Consider the following 16004-nt stretch of genomic DNA (forward strand, 5'->3'; position numbering starts at 1 on the left):
AAGCTAAATTTTCGAGTTATCACACCTTCAAGAAACTTAACACAGCTCGTAAAACCTTCGAATACTGTGGAAGACACTACATTCCCATGAGAATCTAATGAATAGACACATACTGTTTGACAACATAAACTATGTAGAAAATCAAATACAAATAAAATAATGTTTTCCCAAAGAACTAATAGCGCAATACTACAATACATTTGCGTTTAAATATGCCAGTGAAATAGATGGTGAAATGTCTGATGACCCTTGACAAGATGGCCGATCCATTTTTTCGAGAGCCACAAGAACGTCATCCGTGGAGCCTTTGAAATGTAGTCCTTTGTCCGTTTCACTTCGGCTGTGGCTCTGTCGCTACCTTAGCAGACTGCTCCTCATCTCCCAGCGACTGGTTGCTAGGCGGAAGTGTGATGCTTGCTGTTTAAAGAGGTGAAGTGGCGGTAAACGGTGCTGCATCGGCGGGGGTAGACCAACGACATTGGCTTCTCTAAGCGGCAAGAAGTTCTCGCACCCACGCAATACAGAGGAACTGTGCACCTGGGTGTTTAGAGGAGGCTGCAAATCCTGGAGGACTCCATCATCCCCGACAGCGATGGGTTCTAAATCAGACCCCTTACTGATCGTGGTCTCCATCCTGGAAGGTGGGTGTGTGACTGTAATGGGCTTAGCATACGAAGCTTCTTTTTCCCCACTCTCTGTTTTCAATGACTAGTTTGTCACCCCTCCAAAACACTAGTAGTGGAATGCGTTTCAAAACCAAACTGCAGTACTCCAGGGTAAAACCATCCTAGACACAGCCTTTGAAAGAGTGTAACCCGGCGCTGCCGGGTCCAGGAACGTCTTAACGGTTTTAAAAAAGAAATCCTACAAAGTGTGCACGGTGGTAGGGTACCGTAGTTACATTGCCGAGTGACTAATTAAAGTTGCATTGCCTAGCGACAAATTAACACAATATTCCTACTGGGACCCTATGCAGACAGGGCTTTGGGTGTTGATAGAATGCAGTTTGAAGCCAGTTGCATCATGGAAATGACATTTCCATCATTGTCTCTTTGTTTTTCTGCGTGGCGACTTATTCTAGTTCGTGTTGTTGGTTCAAACCGCTTTGTATTGAAGAACCTTTAAGAAATTACAAAGCGCGCACATCAGGGTGAAACGTTACTGCTTTTGGAGTTAAATTTGGCGAGAGTTAAGGATCTAGTCAGTAAAAAAGAATTATTTGTATTCCGTATGATGCCACTAAAATAAAGATTCTCAACTCAAATTGTAAGTGAATGTATGCTGGTGCTATAGAGCCGGTAGATTGTCATTTAGTTGGTCAATCCTTCTTCTTCTCTCCCCCCCCCCCCTTTTTTTTTTTTTACCCTTAAGGACGATCAGTTGCACGATACAAATTAACATAACAATTATCATATAATTGTTATAGACACCACCCGCAAAAGCGAGAACAACACAGCTAAACCACTGTCTCGGTGGCTTTTATAGCCTAGTTCTCCCTGAGGATGATTGTGTCTATGACGAGCTATATAACACACTGCTCGTGTGTTATGAACAGGAAAGTCTGGGCGTCTTACATGGCTACCGAGCATGCATTTGAATAATGGAAATCTTTTTATGCATGGTAACTTAGGGATGACCCTAACATACTGCATTAGGTCTTTACAGTAGGTTCATATTGTAGATCTTTTCAAAATAATGAACACCGCTCTCTAGTACACCTACCCCGGCTCCTTGCTTCCAGAGATGACAGGGGCTCCATTTTGTAATAAAGGGTTGTCCTTTGGATTTCTCTAGCCAGTTTTAATATCCTTTTTTCCAATCCCACACATCTCCGGCAAATATTTGAAAAGATCTCTGACAAAGAGCCCCCTTGGGAATGCCCATCAGGCATTGCAGTGCTGGCCTGCTGAGGAGCATGGCCCAATGGTGAAGCATGTCACCGTATGGTGAGTGAGGGCCCTTGTTCCAAGTACATAGTGCTTGCAGGTAATGGCTGACTCCTCCCCAAATTGGTAGTGAGAATCCGCTTTTCCTTTGGAACTGTGCTTCCTTTTGTTTTTTGGAGAATTATTAGCAAACACCTACGATGATATATGAAGGATAACAATGTACTTTATCCTTCACAGTGTCGTTTTAGGGCAGAACACAGCACGAAGACAGCCTTGCTGGTAGTTACTGACTGACGTGATCAAGTCTTTCCTGGATGGAGGCTGTTGTGCTGCCCTCATCCTATTAGACCTGTCGGCAGCTTTTGATACGGTCTCCCAGTCTGTGTTAATCGAAAGATTTTTAAAGATAGGTATTCATTCTGGAGCACTGGCTTGGTTCGCTTGTTTTTTTTGCTGACGGGACTCAAGCCCTCTTTTAGCCACTTTTCAGATGTAAGATCACTTTTACATAGTGTGAGATAATAACAGAGATCCCACCTTAGCCACACCCTGTTTAATATTTACATGGCACAGTTGGCTAAATAGTAACTGATCTGGGCTTTTATGTGCTGTCATACACAGATGATACTCAGTTGGTGATTTTGATCACAAACCACTATTATTCAGCTAGGACAAGTTTCTCTGAGCGCCTGATATCAGTGGTCAGCTGGATGAATCAGAATTGTCTTAAGCTTAGTCTGACCATAACAAAAATCATCCTCTTTGGAAAGGCTATGAAAGATCTGGACAGATGATTGGTGGCCTAGTGAGTTGGGCACTCCTCTGCCACCCAAGATGGTGGGGTGAAATTTCTGCATCCTCGTGGGTGATACCCTTAGCATGAAAGATCTAATCAATGCAGTCTGTGGGTTCTGCTTTGGTATTCTGTGGCATCTGAGTAAGATTTTTAGATGGTTACCCCTGCACTGCAAGAATACCCTTGTACAAGCCCTATCCCCAGTTGCCTGGACTATGACAATGCAATTAATGTTGCCAATAATGAATCACTATTGTCACAGATACAAATCATTAAAAACATGCAGCAAGGCTCATTGCCAGGCTTCCTAGTAGAGCTTCCCTGGGTCTATTTATAACTCGCCTGCATTGGTTGTCTATTTGTAATGAATCCTCTTCAAGAGGAAGTGCCATGATCATAGTCCATTATATAATTGGGTACCAAGCTACCTCTGCCCGTGGATCACCTTTTATTAACCCCACCAGGCTTTGAGATCTGCAGAAAGGGCATTTGCTATCATACTTTTGATTCAAAAGGCCAAGAGTTTGGGTTGATCATTCATCTATCAAGCTCCCAGCCACTGTAATAGCCTTTCAGTTTAAATTCGGGCATGTAAGACACAAGGTACATTTAAAAAGATGCTGAAGACCTGGCTTTTCCAGCTCTTTATATAATTGGTAAACTGTTAGGTCAGCCGCTTGTGTTCTCCCTGCATCCTGTTAGCTTCCTCAGCGCTGGGATATTCCTTCAGGAGGAAGCCGTTCTGCTCTATGTAAAAATTGAAAATACCTAGTTCTGTTGTGAAGGTTTCACATATGACGTAGAGAAGTCAAAGCAGTGTTGACTGTTTCTGTTTGATGTTTTCTGTATGTCAATTATGATTTCATAATGCTTTATGAATGTTAGTGGTTTATAGCAGTGTTGTATGCTGTGAGTAAGACCTTGACTGCTGAGCCTTTTTTGATATGTGCTGTTACTTGGTACACTTTGTATGGATTGTGTGGCATTATTGTTCCTTGCTGCTATTATCTATTTGAGGTTATTTGTATTTCTCAGTTAAAGTGATTGGATATATAAATGATATTGTTTATGACGTGACACATAATTAAATGTGCAATTATTAGCATCCACATCTGCCTACTTTTATATGTACTTGAGATTGTACAATTAAACTCTCTAAGGTTTTGTGAGCACACTTTTAAGAGGTGAATATTTGCCTTATTCTCTTACTCTGTTGGACTATCAAATTAGATGTGGTATTTTAGGGGACAGTTCATTGAAATTTTCATCACTGCCATGCTCACCATGCATACGGGTGACCTTTGTTATCCTCACTCAAAGTTTAAGTGGCTCTTTGTTTACTCCTGTTTAACAAATTGGAGATGTCCGTCAAACCCATGCGAATTGGACTACTTTACAATCCACTTCAGTTGACCCTGAAAAAAGTACTCAATGATATGGATTACTTGTTTTAATTTATAGATGGATAATGTAATTAGTTATGGTGGTTTGCATTCCTTTCCCCTAATTTTTGCTTCATTATTTGTTTTCCAGTGACTTTTATTTTACTTAAAAAGTCTGCTATTTAATTAGAATCTAGTCTCACTGATAAATCCAATGCGTTTCTTTCAAAACGAGTTTGAATTAATTTTGACTTGTCTATGTTTGTTCTGTGCAGCTAAGGAAAGAAATTCACCTTTCCTTTTCACAATGAACATGGAGATGCTCATGTATTTGTGATTCCATGATTTGACAAATCCGCTCTTGGTGGTAGTTGTTTTTTAGCTGCTGCATTTAACTTGTGTAGCAGTCTTTCTAGTGATTTGAAGTCTGTCTTATCCTGTCTACTATTCAGGAATAAAGTTAAGACTTATCATTTTATTTATATGCTCTGACTGGATACATTTTTCTCTAATAATTAGTTCAGGATATTCCCTTACCGCTTCAGCCCCATGAGACATTGGTTTTTAAGTGTTCTTTACAAATATGGTGCATCACCTAATCATGTGGGGCGATATATATCCTAGTGTACCTTTATAGTAATAAGACATGAGTGTATTTAAGAGCGGGGTACAATCAATCAATCATTGGATTTATGAAGCATGGCTTATCACCCTGAGGGTAGATCCAGGCGCTGATGGTTGTCGTTGTGAGCTGGTAGCTACTCCTTGAAGAACCATGTTTTGAGCTTCCTCCTGAAGTCGATGAGGTGGAGGTGTGTGTGTGTGTGTGTGTGTGTGGTCCGCAGGTGAGGTCGTTCCAGATCTTGGCGGCATGGTAGGAGAAGGCGCGTCCTCTGCTGTGGCTGCGTCTGACTGTTGGGATTTGGGCAATGGTTCTAGATCAGAGCTCCCTGGTGGGCCCGTGTAAGGAGAGTCTGTGGTTGATGAGGTTGGGTGTGATATTGTGGAGGGCTTTGTAGGCGATGGTGAAGACCTTGAATATTCACCTCTTGCGCACAGGCAGCCAGTGGAGACCTCTGAGGTGGGGTGATGTAGGTCTGCCTGGGGAGATCAGTAAGAGTCTTGCTGTTGTGTTCTGGATAGTCTGGAGGCGGTGGAGGAGTTGGGTGGGCAGTCCGAGGTAGAGGGCATTTCCGTAGTCTAGTCTGCACACACGGGCCCAGATAGGTTTGCCTTTGATGCACTGGTGGTGCGCCTGCTGCGTGCGCATGCCGCATGGTCTCACTGCGACCATCATTAAATAGGTCCTGGGGTGGGAGAGGTGTGGTGGGAGGAGAGCGGGACAGAAGAGTGGGGGGAAAAAATGGTGGGGGCAAAGCGCAGCACATGGGGAAGCAGCAAAGAGCCTAACCTGCTAGAGCAGGGTTGCCAGAGGTGACCAGGCAGCAAGGAGAGCTGGTGCAATGACCTGCTCAGTGGGGTCACGCTGCAACCACCATTAAGTAGATCCTGGGGTGGAAAGGTGCAGTGTTTATTAGTTTTGTTTTGGAAATTTTCAAGGTGCTTTAAAAAATAATAAAGAGTTTTCTTAAAGACCCAGGTCCTAATTTATTTATAGGTTCCCCATAATGATTTTGCACAGACTCTTCATTATTATTCTTTTTTTCCAAAAACATATTTGAATGTGTCTAAAAGTGTTAAGATTTCACTGAATGATGTTGCAATATTGTTTTTTTAAACAATCACCAATATTATGTCCATGCTTATTCTTGCTTTTGCATATAATCTCAAATTGCATCAAAAGCCTCAAATTGTAAATATTCCAAACATGTTCACACATTTTTTCTACTTGAACCATTGTTAGTAAGGCCAGCTTGGTGCAATTCCTGTGAACGCATGGCATAATATTAAAGGCTTTGCAATAAGGAACAATATAATAATCAAAGAGAGTCAATCCATTGATTAGTGCTCTAGGAACAGCCTAAATCCACCTAAGAGAAACAAATGTTCTTGTTATAAAATAATTCTGAACCACTGTATCCTATTCGTATTCATAATTTATTGTTTCAGTTAAATAAAGTCATAACAATTATACAGTTGACATAATAAAAAGAAGACCTTACACTACAATTTCTTACACAACAGGCCTCTTGTTCACAATAATCCAAAAGTGCAATGCATAGCTAAAATGAATCATTCGTTTATTACCTAAAAAAAAAAAGGGTCCATGCCCTAAGAGCCTATTAAATCTTCTAAGTATTCAAAACATAAAGCCAGCTAATATGGTTGAATTAATTTAATACCTGACATATAAAGTGCAACATCTCATCTAGTTTACTCTAGAGTAGCTGTCTGTTCACTGTATCAAAGGCGGCCTTAAAATCTATAAAGCCAAGGTGTAACTTGCTGTGTCGCCACTTGCTCCCTTCTACAAGGAAGGAGGTAATTAGAATATTCATTGTGGTGCCCACCCCTTTTCTAAAACCTGTTTGATTAGGGGGGATGATACTGTGTTTTTCTGACCATGCTGTTATTTCGGCGAGAAACAAGGAGGCATAATTTGTTGGCTCTACATCGATAAGGGTAATTAGCTGGGCTGTCCCTATTGGCTCCCTTTTAAGATTGGATTAATTATAGAGCCTTGCCAGCTCTCTGGAATTGCTCCCCCCAGTCTGACTTCCTGATATAAGGAGCTCCGCAGCACCTCAGCCCAAAAGGCGGCCTCTTCCCTGAAGATAGCTTGTAGAAGGCAATTAGGCCCAGGGTCCCCATCTCGGCAGGCTTTGAGAAGAGTTCTGTATGTTCTGTCGACTGATAGAGCGAAGTCAACTGTCTCTCCGTTAATCGCCAGGAGGATATGTCCCCTGCTTGATGACCATGATGAAGAGAAAATTGACTTAAGATAGCTCGCCCAGTCATTTTTAGTAATATTTGAGTTGTTGATTACATTTCCTTGATTATTTAGGCTATTAATGATTTCCCAGAACTTTCTGGGATTTTTTCCTTTAGCAACATGTATTAGTTTCAACCAAATGAAGTGCTTGCCTTCTGCTTTTTCCTTCCATATTTGCCTTTTGTATTCCATTTTAATCTTCTTTAGTTGTGCCCAGCGGATCTTTTTACCTGGGCATTCCTTCAAACATCTTGCCAGCTTCCTTAGAACTTTCTTAAGAAGATTGGTTGATTTTGGGAGCCGGGCAGAAATGGTTTGGGTAGCTCGTTGAGAAGGCCGTGGTAGATTAAGGGAAGAGAGCTGGTCATGCATTTCCTTTCCAAAATGTTTCCAGGCTGTCAGTATAGGACCATGGGACTTAAGACTCTCCAGCATGATCTGCTTGGCAGATAATGATAGGGCTACTATTGTATTGGATGACTAACGTAATCTCCTCAAATTCGTTGACTCTGTGGTGTCCACCTGTACCGGAGCTTGAGGGTGAACAGGTGGACAAGACCCAAGGGTGAGTATTTGGCAGGAGTGGTCACTGGGTGTACTATATTTTATTTTATATTGCTGCACTAAGGGAATCAGGGATAATGTAACAAAAGTATAGTCTAATGTGGACCGTGAGTTAGGGCCATGGTAAGTGTACCTTGGTGCAGAATCTCCTGCAAATCTTCAGTTTAGGGCCCATAGTTTCAGGTGTTCCAACAATGTCACCAGTTGCTCTCCCGGCTGGTCATGCCGTTTAACATTCGGTAGCACCTGTGTCTGCATGTTCCAGCAGGAGTTGTCAATACTTAATATTTTGTCATCCTCTTGGGCCTTCATTAGATTTGAGTTAAAATCTCTGTTCAAGATGATGTCCCAGTCTGGGTGAGATTGACAATAATTCGTGATGGTTGCCAATAGCCTTTTTATGGCTGCCCGCTTATGTGAAGCACCAGGATGGATGCATGAGTTGAACAGCAACAATGGTGGTCTGTCATTTGAGGTCCAGTTACTGAGTTTTACCACTTGGCAGTCTTCACCTTCTTGAAGAAGCTCTTCTATGTCCTTCTTTAGATCTAATGAAAAATAGACTGCTAGACCCCCACTGGGCCTGCCATACTGCTTGTATTTGACAGCATTAATTTGGTAGGACTTGAAGCCTACAAAAGTTCCTGTTGTATCCAAGTTTCCTGGAGAGCAATGGTGTCCATATGATTCCAGGCATTGAGTGGGAGCTCATTCTCCAGTAGTGGCTGAGCACCTGCTATGTTCCAAGATAGAAACCTTAAGGATTTTTGTTCTGAACATCCCTCCGATAAAGATGACTCTCATGCTACACATGGAGCCTTTCATGGCCTGTGGGAGCCATTCCCATCTGAGGTGTAGATGATTTTTGGGTTTGATAAGGTCTTTGATTTTCTGAATAAGTAGACGGGGGTGCCTTGTGCACCCCTTAAAACCAATGTGATTTGTTTATTCAGTGGCAAAGGAGCATTCATACGTAAGAGTGGAAACGGATATCTAGGTGACTCCCATCTACTCATTGTTATGCTCCAGGCCTCAAAGCATGGAGAAAAGGTAAGAATGTGATCTACTATTTCTGCTGATTCCCAGGTTGTTAAGGTGGCCTCTGGTTGATTATTGCTCTTAGCTGATTGAAACTCAATGGCAATTAGTTCAGCTGAAGTCAGAGTAGTGAGCTCTGGAATTTATTTTAGGAGCCTCAGATGTTCCCCTGTTAAGAATGTCATGATTTCCCCAGCAAATTATAATGTGGTTGAAAGTGTAGTTTAAGATGGAGTCCCTCCTGGCTGAGGTGGGATAATTTCTGCAATATTACATTTTTTGACAGATAACCTTTTTGATGTTTTAGATGTTTCAGGGCTTAAGGAAGAGCTAGGGCAGGGAGCTGCAAACCTGCAAGGTTTGCCTGGAGCAGATATTGAGAGGCTTAGACTTTACTGAACAGAGGAAACTTTGCGTGAGGTTATGTCACATGTTGATGCTGCGGCTGGCCTGACTAAGAATGAATGTCCCCGAGTTCCTGCATTCACTACTGGCAGGTTGTTTGTAAAAGGGCCATGTACTTGGTTCTTAGTGTCAGGTCTTACTGCGCCATCATCCATGATCACAAACATTCTCCTGTTTTCATTATATAATTAATATTTTTCGGTTTCTAATTGTGCTTTTTGTCACACTTTCAATTTGTGCAACTAATCCAGTGTTAGGGAATCATGCACATCCAGAGGATGTAGTGCACTCTCAATCTTCATCCCTCTTAGTCTTTTCAATCATTCACACTTCTCATGAGTCTTTTAAAGAATTTGTGAAAATATTGATGCGTAATTATGAAGCTCGTTATTGACATTTGTGGCCATTAGAGGTGGGCAGACCTGTGATAACTGACACCTCCAAATAAATTAATGAAACTTCGTGCATTTATGTGATCAATATCTCTATCTCTTCACCACAGGGCGCCGGAGGGAGTGCATCTTGTAGTTGTAGACTGTAAAGTAATCAGAAATACCATGAGTACATTACAGGCCTGAAAGGGTGAAATGCATTAGTGGCATTTAATGAAGGTTTGTTATTATTCACTTTGTCAAAGGATCACGCCCTTCAATTCACCTAGTTTTCATCTACGTTCCCTGAATAGTAAGCGTTGTGCAGGGGACTGTGTCTTTTCAAGTGGCCAGACGCTTCCGTATCACGTGACCACGTCAAAGTGATGATGTCATGCGTCGCAGCAGACACATTTTCTTTGGCAAGTACTCTCATTTATTTTATACAGCATTTGGGCCATTTTCAAAGCTTGGTACTCGTTTGTATTTCTTCATCAGTGATGACCCTTTATAATGCCTATGGAGGGCATACAAAAGGGTTCATTCTTGTTTCAGGAGTCATTTCTGTTTCATTCATGCATTTCTCCCTATGTTTAGGTCAATTAGCAATGCTAAACAATAAAGTGAGTAAGCAAGTGTGTGATTTTAATTAAAGGAGGGTGGAGTTATGTCTACATTGTTGAAAGTGTGTTTCAAAGAAAAGAGTTGTATTTTTTTGTTTTGTTTTGTTTTTAGAGCAAAGGTGTGATATAGTAAACCCTGAATTCCAGGGGTCACATGTTAGTTATAAAAATGCCCCCAAGGGATATTGTCATTTAGTCCAGTCCTGTTCGTTGCTAACCCATTGTTGTTCCTTTTTCTATAGGTTACGTTCTACGTCATGTCAATATTTTCCAAAAAAACGTAACGCAGGTCGTTCACAATGTGTCCCATTGTAATATAATGATTTGACATTCAGGTTGTGTTCCTCCTGCATCGCAAATTACTATGATGCTCACATATAAGTGTTTACATGTTTTTGCGGATTATACCAACGTATCTAAGCCCTCATGGGCATGTTTTTTTATATATATATATATATATATATATATATATATATATATATATATATATATCCTGTGACAGGTTGCAATTGGTATGGTTAGGTAAGTTCCAAGGTTTTCCTATGGCTTAGATCCAATGTCTTAGTTTGCTGTATGAGGTGATATACACTGCAGTTGCCTCAAGGGAAATGGCCCACTATACTTGGTGGGAGTGGGGCACTAAATAGTAACAGTTGGTGCTTTTGGAGCAGTCTTTACAGCTCCTGTGTGGACTAGAATGTCTTTTAAACTCCTGTCTCTTCTTTGAGAAAAACATGGGTTTTTCTACTCAAGTTGTCCTGCATTTAGAATTCTCCAATTTTTATTGGTTTTATTTTCTTAATGTGGTTAGAACTGCATTGAATATAGTCAAACATTAATCTAGCATCCTCTCTTTTCTTTCTTTTTTATGATTGTGTTCTCCAGAAGGGCTTCCATGTTTTTATTTCTTGAACTCTTCATAGCTTTTTGTATGACCTTCTCAGGATACTTCCTATCTCAACCTATCTGCTAAAGTCAGTGCTTGGCTTTTAAAGTCACGTAATCAGGGGTGTAGAATTTATTAAAATATATACTTGTCCATGGGACAGGTTGCTTCATAAATCTGCGTGTCCTGTAAAAAGAAATCCACTTGTCCCTTTGATGCCACGTAGTGCGACAATATACTATATCAGGAATCACATCATACTAGAGCTCTGATAATAGCCTCCCTGATTATGCCAGGGTTCATAATATAGGGTTTGAGTTGTAGCAGTTCCCGCATTTTGCTGCCTTTCCACTGATCTGTACATAGTGGGGCTGAATGTAACGTTAAGCAATAGTTCCAGGGTTGGAGTGCGCTTTTAAATCTGTGCAAACATCCTAACTTGCATGTTTTAGGGGTTTTACTAGCTCTTCTCAAATCTTTCCTCATACTGAGAGGACTGCAAATTTTCTCCTGGCAAGCATTGAAGTAAAACATCTTCCATGGTTGAGGGGGGTGGGGGGAGTTGTTGGAGGGAAAGTGAACTTGTAAACGCTTAACAGGTTATCGCATGAGCAAATCTACAGATGCACACTTGCTAAAATGTAGTCCACAAATATTTTCTAGGAGTTTGATTTCCTGGCCCGCTTCTGTACATTATTTTGAATACATGAAAGCTGTAAATCACTAATTCAAAAGCGTATACTGTGGGTTCACTTTTATGGCTTTATTTAAGTATTGGACCCCTAATTAGGTCTTGAGTTAACCGAGACACTTTTATGCAATTAAAACTTTTTCTCGCTCTTTGTATCTACATGCTGGCTTCACTGTGAGTGACAGCGTTCTGCTCTTTCAAATGGAGCATATTGGCAGACAAGGTAGTTTTGCTCCTTGTCGGGGACTACTGTGGAATTGTGTGCTTTTTGAGACCAGAACATATTCTTTCTTTTTTCCAAAGTTTCTTATAATGGTGAGGGCCTGACAGCTCCCACAACCTTAAAGTTGCAGAAAAACAATGTCAAAACAAGAAATGCATTGACAAAACCAAAAGGCTGACCACCAGTGTCACACCTATTGGCTTTCCCAGTGGTTGTTTATTTTCATGTTTTTCATAATCTTGGTGAAACTGGTTGTACTGATTGTTCCAGCATGATTTTCCTTTTTTTTTTGGGGGGGGGATACAAGCACTCATCAACTCATTTTACTAGATGATGATTCACAGAAATTGTACTAGAATTTCATAATAGTTTAGCAAAATGTTTTTTTTTTTTTTTACCTAGTTGCATGTTTTTTTGTGAACATTTATTTTGGAAACAAAGACTCATCAATCTTGCTTTCATGCTTTGGAAATATTTGCATATAATCGGAGAGCTTTCTGGGAGCATTATCTGTAGCCTCGTATTATTAAACTTTACAAACGTGTGTGCACATTTTTATACTGCAACAGCTGTCGTCAGTACAGTCAGAGCTTACAACATTTCCTTAGAGCGCTTTACATTAATGAATCACGAATACAAGTTCAATCAGCATTAACATTTGGTCACAAATATTACCCAAATGCTTCAACACCCTTCTCTGATCCAGATAAAGTGGTAGTGTAAACTGGCAGCCAAAGAGTGTGTTTTGCAGAAGCTTGGGGCTACTTGCCCCAAGGGCAAAATAAACATGAAAACTTGTTGTCCTTGAGCCAAAACAGTATGTCCTGGGAGTCGGGCTATAGGAATTTCACACCCCTGTGTAAGTTGTTAGTACAGTTCCTTTTTAATACGTGGGAACTGGTCATATGGTAGAATTTCCCTTAGAGGCCGGAAAGCTGAATTAACCCATGTCAAAACTGCTTCTCTACTCTTAAGTTTGAACAACTTATGCAAATGGATACAGACCTTGCCTTAATGACTGACTGATAAAAGGATTCTGCTGCACCGTGTTCGGCTTACTTGATAGTTGACAAAGTGAACATGCAAGCTTTTTGTCCTTGGCCCCAAACAACATGTTGTGGGCATTGGTCAATAGGAAATCCACACCCTCTGCTGCCTTGTTAGGAGGGGCAAATTATGGTAATCAGCGCATTTTAGTCCAATTTATGGGAACCTGCCTTAATGGCAATTGGCAAGACCCGTTCACTGTTTAAACCTGGAGAAGAGATAATCAATGATGATTTGCAATGGACACAAAGCCAAGAGCACAAGGGCAAAAGATGGTAATCAGTGCATTTTAGTCCAACTTATGGGAACCTGCCTTAATGGCAATTGGAAAGACCCATTCACTGCTTAAACCTGGAGAAGAGATAATCAATGATGATTTGCAATGGACACAAATCCAAGAGCACAGAGCATTACTAAAGGGTTACATACTGCTGAGGAAGAGATAGCAATGACATCTGTTGTGGGGCTGCTGAATCCCTCTTTGCCCGGTCCTGGTGAGTCTCTGCGATCCGATACTGTTATAGATTTGTGTTCTTACTTTGGGTAGATGACCCTGACATCCGAATCATGGCAGCAGGTCTGTCTCTGCTGGATGTAGGCTTTGACATATCCTGTACTCTCTGGCTTAGCAGGGCTGCTGTAGCGTCAACTCCTCAGGGCTTATAGACCTTTAAGACTGAGCTAGACTTGGAGATCTTTACATTTTGATGCATGAAGAATCCAAAGAAAGACCAAGAAAATGTTGGGAATCAGTCTGTCCCCCTATCACACTAAAAAGGCCATGCAGCTTATCCATTTGACTAATTTGGGTAAAATACTGAATTGACCTGTCTTTTTTTTTATTTTTTTTTTTTTAATTTTTAATGTTGCATTAACATTTTTCCGGTCGATTGGCCCCTCATCTTTAACAGATAAGTTGCATTTAGAGCATTGGTTTTAAGAGTATTGTTTTTTTTTCTTTTTCTTTATATAATATAATGCATTGCGTTTAATGTGTTCCGAACGTTTTATGAATTAATCTTTCTCATCTGTATACTTTTTTTTTATTTTTTTTATAATGCAATGTGAGCTGTTTCATTTTGTGTAGTATCAGAGACCAAATATTTTTTTGTTCTTTTCAGTAGTCTGAAAATTAATCTCAAAATGTAATTCATAAGCTTTTAAAGACTGTCCTATCACAGAGTATTGTAATTGGACTTAATAGTTTTCTGTATGAGCTATGCCTGAATTGCCTATTTCAGATTTACTTGTGAGCAAAACTGAGTTTATCTTTTTAATATGGGTATAGTTTTTAGTACAATAGAGCTGATGTTGAGCATCCTGTGAGGCTTATGTTCAGGAAATTATGTGACATGGGAATAGACTTGTAAGGTAATTCATTATATTTCTAGTAGAATCCTCTTTGAAGCAGTATGATAGATATTCTAAATCATTTTTAACACCTTTCCTTTCGTTCTGCAAATGTTTCTCACATTTAAGCTGTCATTTTTGATTGTATAAAAACACCCTTTTTAGGTTTGTTTTTTCTAACACATTGTTTATACATATATACTTGAAAATGAAGGAAAGGGTAATTTGACAGGAATGTCTTGCTACCTAGTCTGTTGATTCATATAATGGATCGTAAACTTGTCACAGAAATGTTTAGTTTCAAGCCATACACCTGCAGCCCTTTTGATTTTCCTTTTTTTGGAGTACCATTTTTTTATTTTTATTTTTAAATGATATGTTTAATAGACTTTGTATATCAAGCCCAATTGGGCTGTTCCTTTGGAGGGAATTCATATAACGTGGAAAAAGTATTGAATATTGTATTAGGGAAAAATCTGTGTATTAATATGGAAATCCTTACAGAACTAAAAAGATATCCTTTTTAAGGGAAATCAATTATTGTGAAATCTAAGAACAAACTAGTTTGATTTCCTTTTTGTTTCTCAGTAAGTCTCCCTGTTTGGGAAGTGGGTCCTGAGGCAAGGTCCCTGATCTTGCTGTGTTGAGGGTCTGAAGGCGCACTTCACTGAAGACATTCCATAAGGTCTCTGTTGCTTGAAATGCCATGAAAATGGAGTGCAGGCTATCAATTCAGATTGCACTGCTCCTTTGGGATGTCAATGTGAATCCCCGCCATTTCTCTATTTCTTTGAGGTGTGCTCCCTCCCATATGGGTGTTGCACACATGAGTTTTGCGTGCCATCCGTGGGAGCAGTTCGGGTCAATGGGGTGACATCGGAGGACTTCCAGATATAGAGGGGAACAAGGCGGAGCTGCCCTCTCTCCCCATTATTGTTTGCCCTTGTGCTGGAACCTCTAGCATGTATGATCCGTCATCACTCATCACTATCATGCTTCCGAATGAGTGAGGGAGGGAGGGAGGGAGGGAGGGAGGAAGGGAGGGGAAGGGAGAAGAGGAGAGAATTTTGCTGTATGCGGATGATATTCTGCTGTATGTTACCAGACCTCACACTACGTTGCCCGAACTGTTTTGAATATTTGAGTAATATGGCGACCATTCAGGCTATACGATAAACTGGATTAAATCCAGCCTTTATTTGTGGGGGTGGGTGGGTGGAGCCTGCATCATATAGACCTCCCCGCATACCTGAGAACAGTTATAGAAGGATTGAAATATGTGGGCATATACATAACTCAAGACAAGGAGCGTAACCTCGCTCGCAACATCAGAGAAGCTTTAAAGGCATTTTAAGAGATGTGAGGAGATGAAGGACCCTTCCGATCAACTAGATTTAATTTGCGTAGGCTCCATAACTGGTTGGACGCCATAAGAGAGGAAGGAACCGCATATGTTATTGTTCTTACATTAATCAATTTTTGATAGTCTTGTTTAACATTAATTTTTTTAATGAAATCTGTCATGAGCTTTTAAAGATGCACCAAGCTTTCTGCACTTCAGGGTCTGATCTCTCTCTCTCTCTCTCTCTCTCTCTCTCTCCCTCTCTCCCTCTCTCCCTCTCTCCCTCTCTCCCTCTCTCCCTCTCTCCCTCTCTCCCTCTCTCCCTCTCTCCCTCTCTCCCTCTCTCCCTCTCTCCCTCTCTCCCTCTCTCCCTCTCTCTCCTCTCTCCTCTCTCCTCTCTCCTCTCTCCTCTCTCCTCTCTCCTCTCTCCTCTCTCCTCTCTCCTCTCTCCTCTCTCCTCTCTCCTCTCTCCTCTCTCCTCTCTCCTCTCTCCTCTCTCTCTCT

At 40.8% G+C, this 16004-nt stretch overlaps 1 protein-coding gene across 1 annotated transcript in view; it reads left to right on the forward strand.

Moving 5' to 3' along the window:
• Positions 1–333: 333 nt before the first annotated feature.
• Positions 334–16004, forward strand: part of CEP120 (centrosomal protein 120) — a 213701-nt gene continuing 198030 nt past the window's right edge. Inside the window, exon 1 of the mRNA XM_069226908.1 lies at positions 334–641. Coding sequence (XP_069083009.1) covers positions 593–641 — 49 coding nt within the window. The 5' untranslated portion in view covers positions 334–592. The remainder of the gene's footprint in view (positions 642–16004) is intronic.

The sequence above is a fragment of the Pleurodeles waltl genome, chromosome 1_1, assembly GCF_031143425.1.
Source record: "Pleurodeles waltl isolate 20211129_DDA chromosome 1_1, aPleWal1.hap1.20221129, whole genome shotgun sequence".
Taxonomy (NCBI): domain Eukaryota; kingdom Metazoa; phylum Chordata; class Amphibia; order Caudata; family Salamandridae; genus Pleurodeles; species Pleurodeles waltl.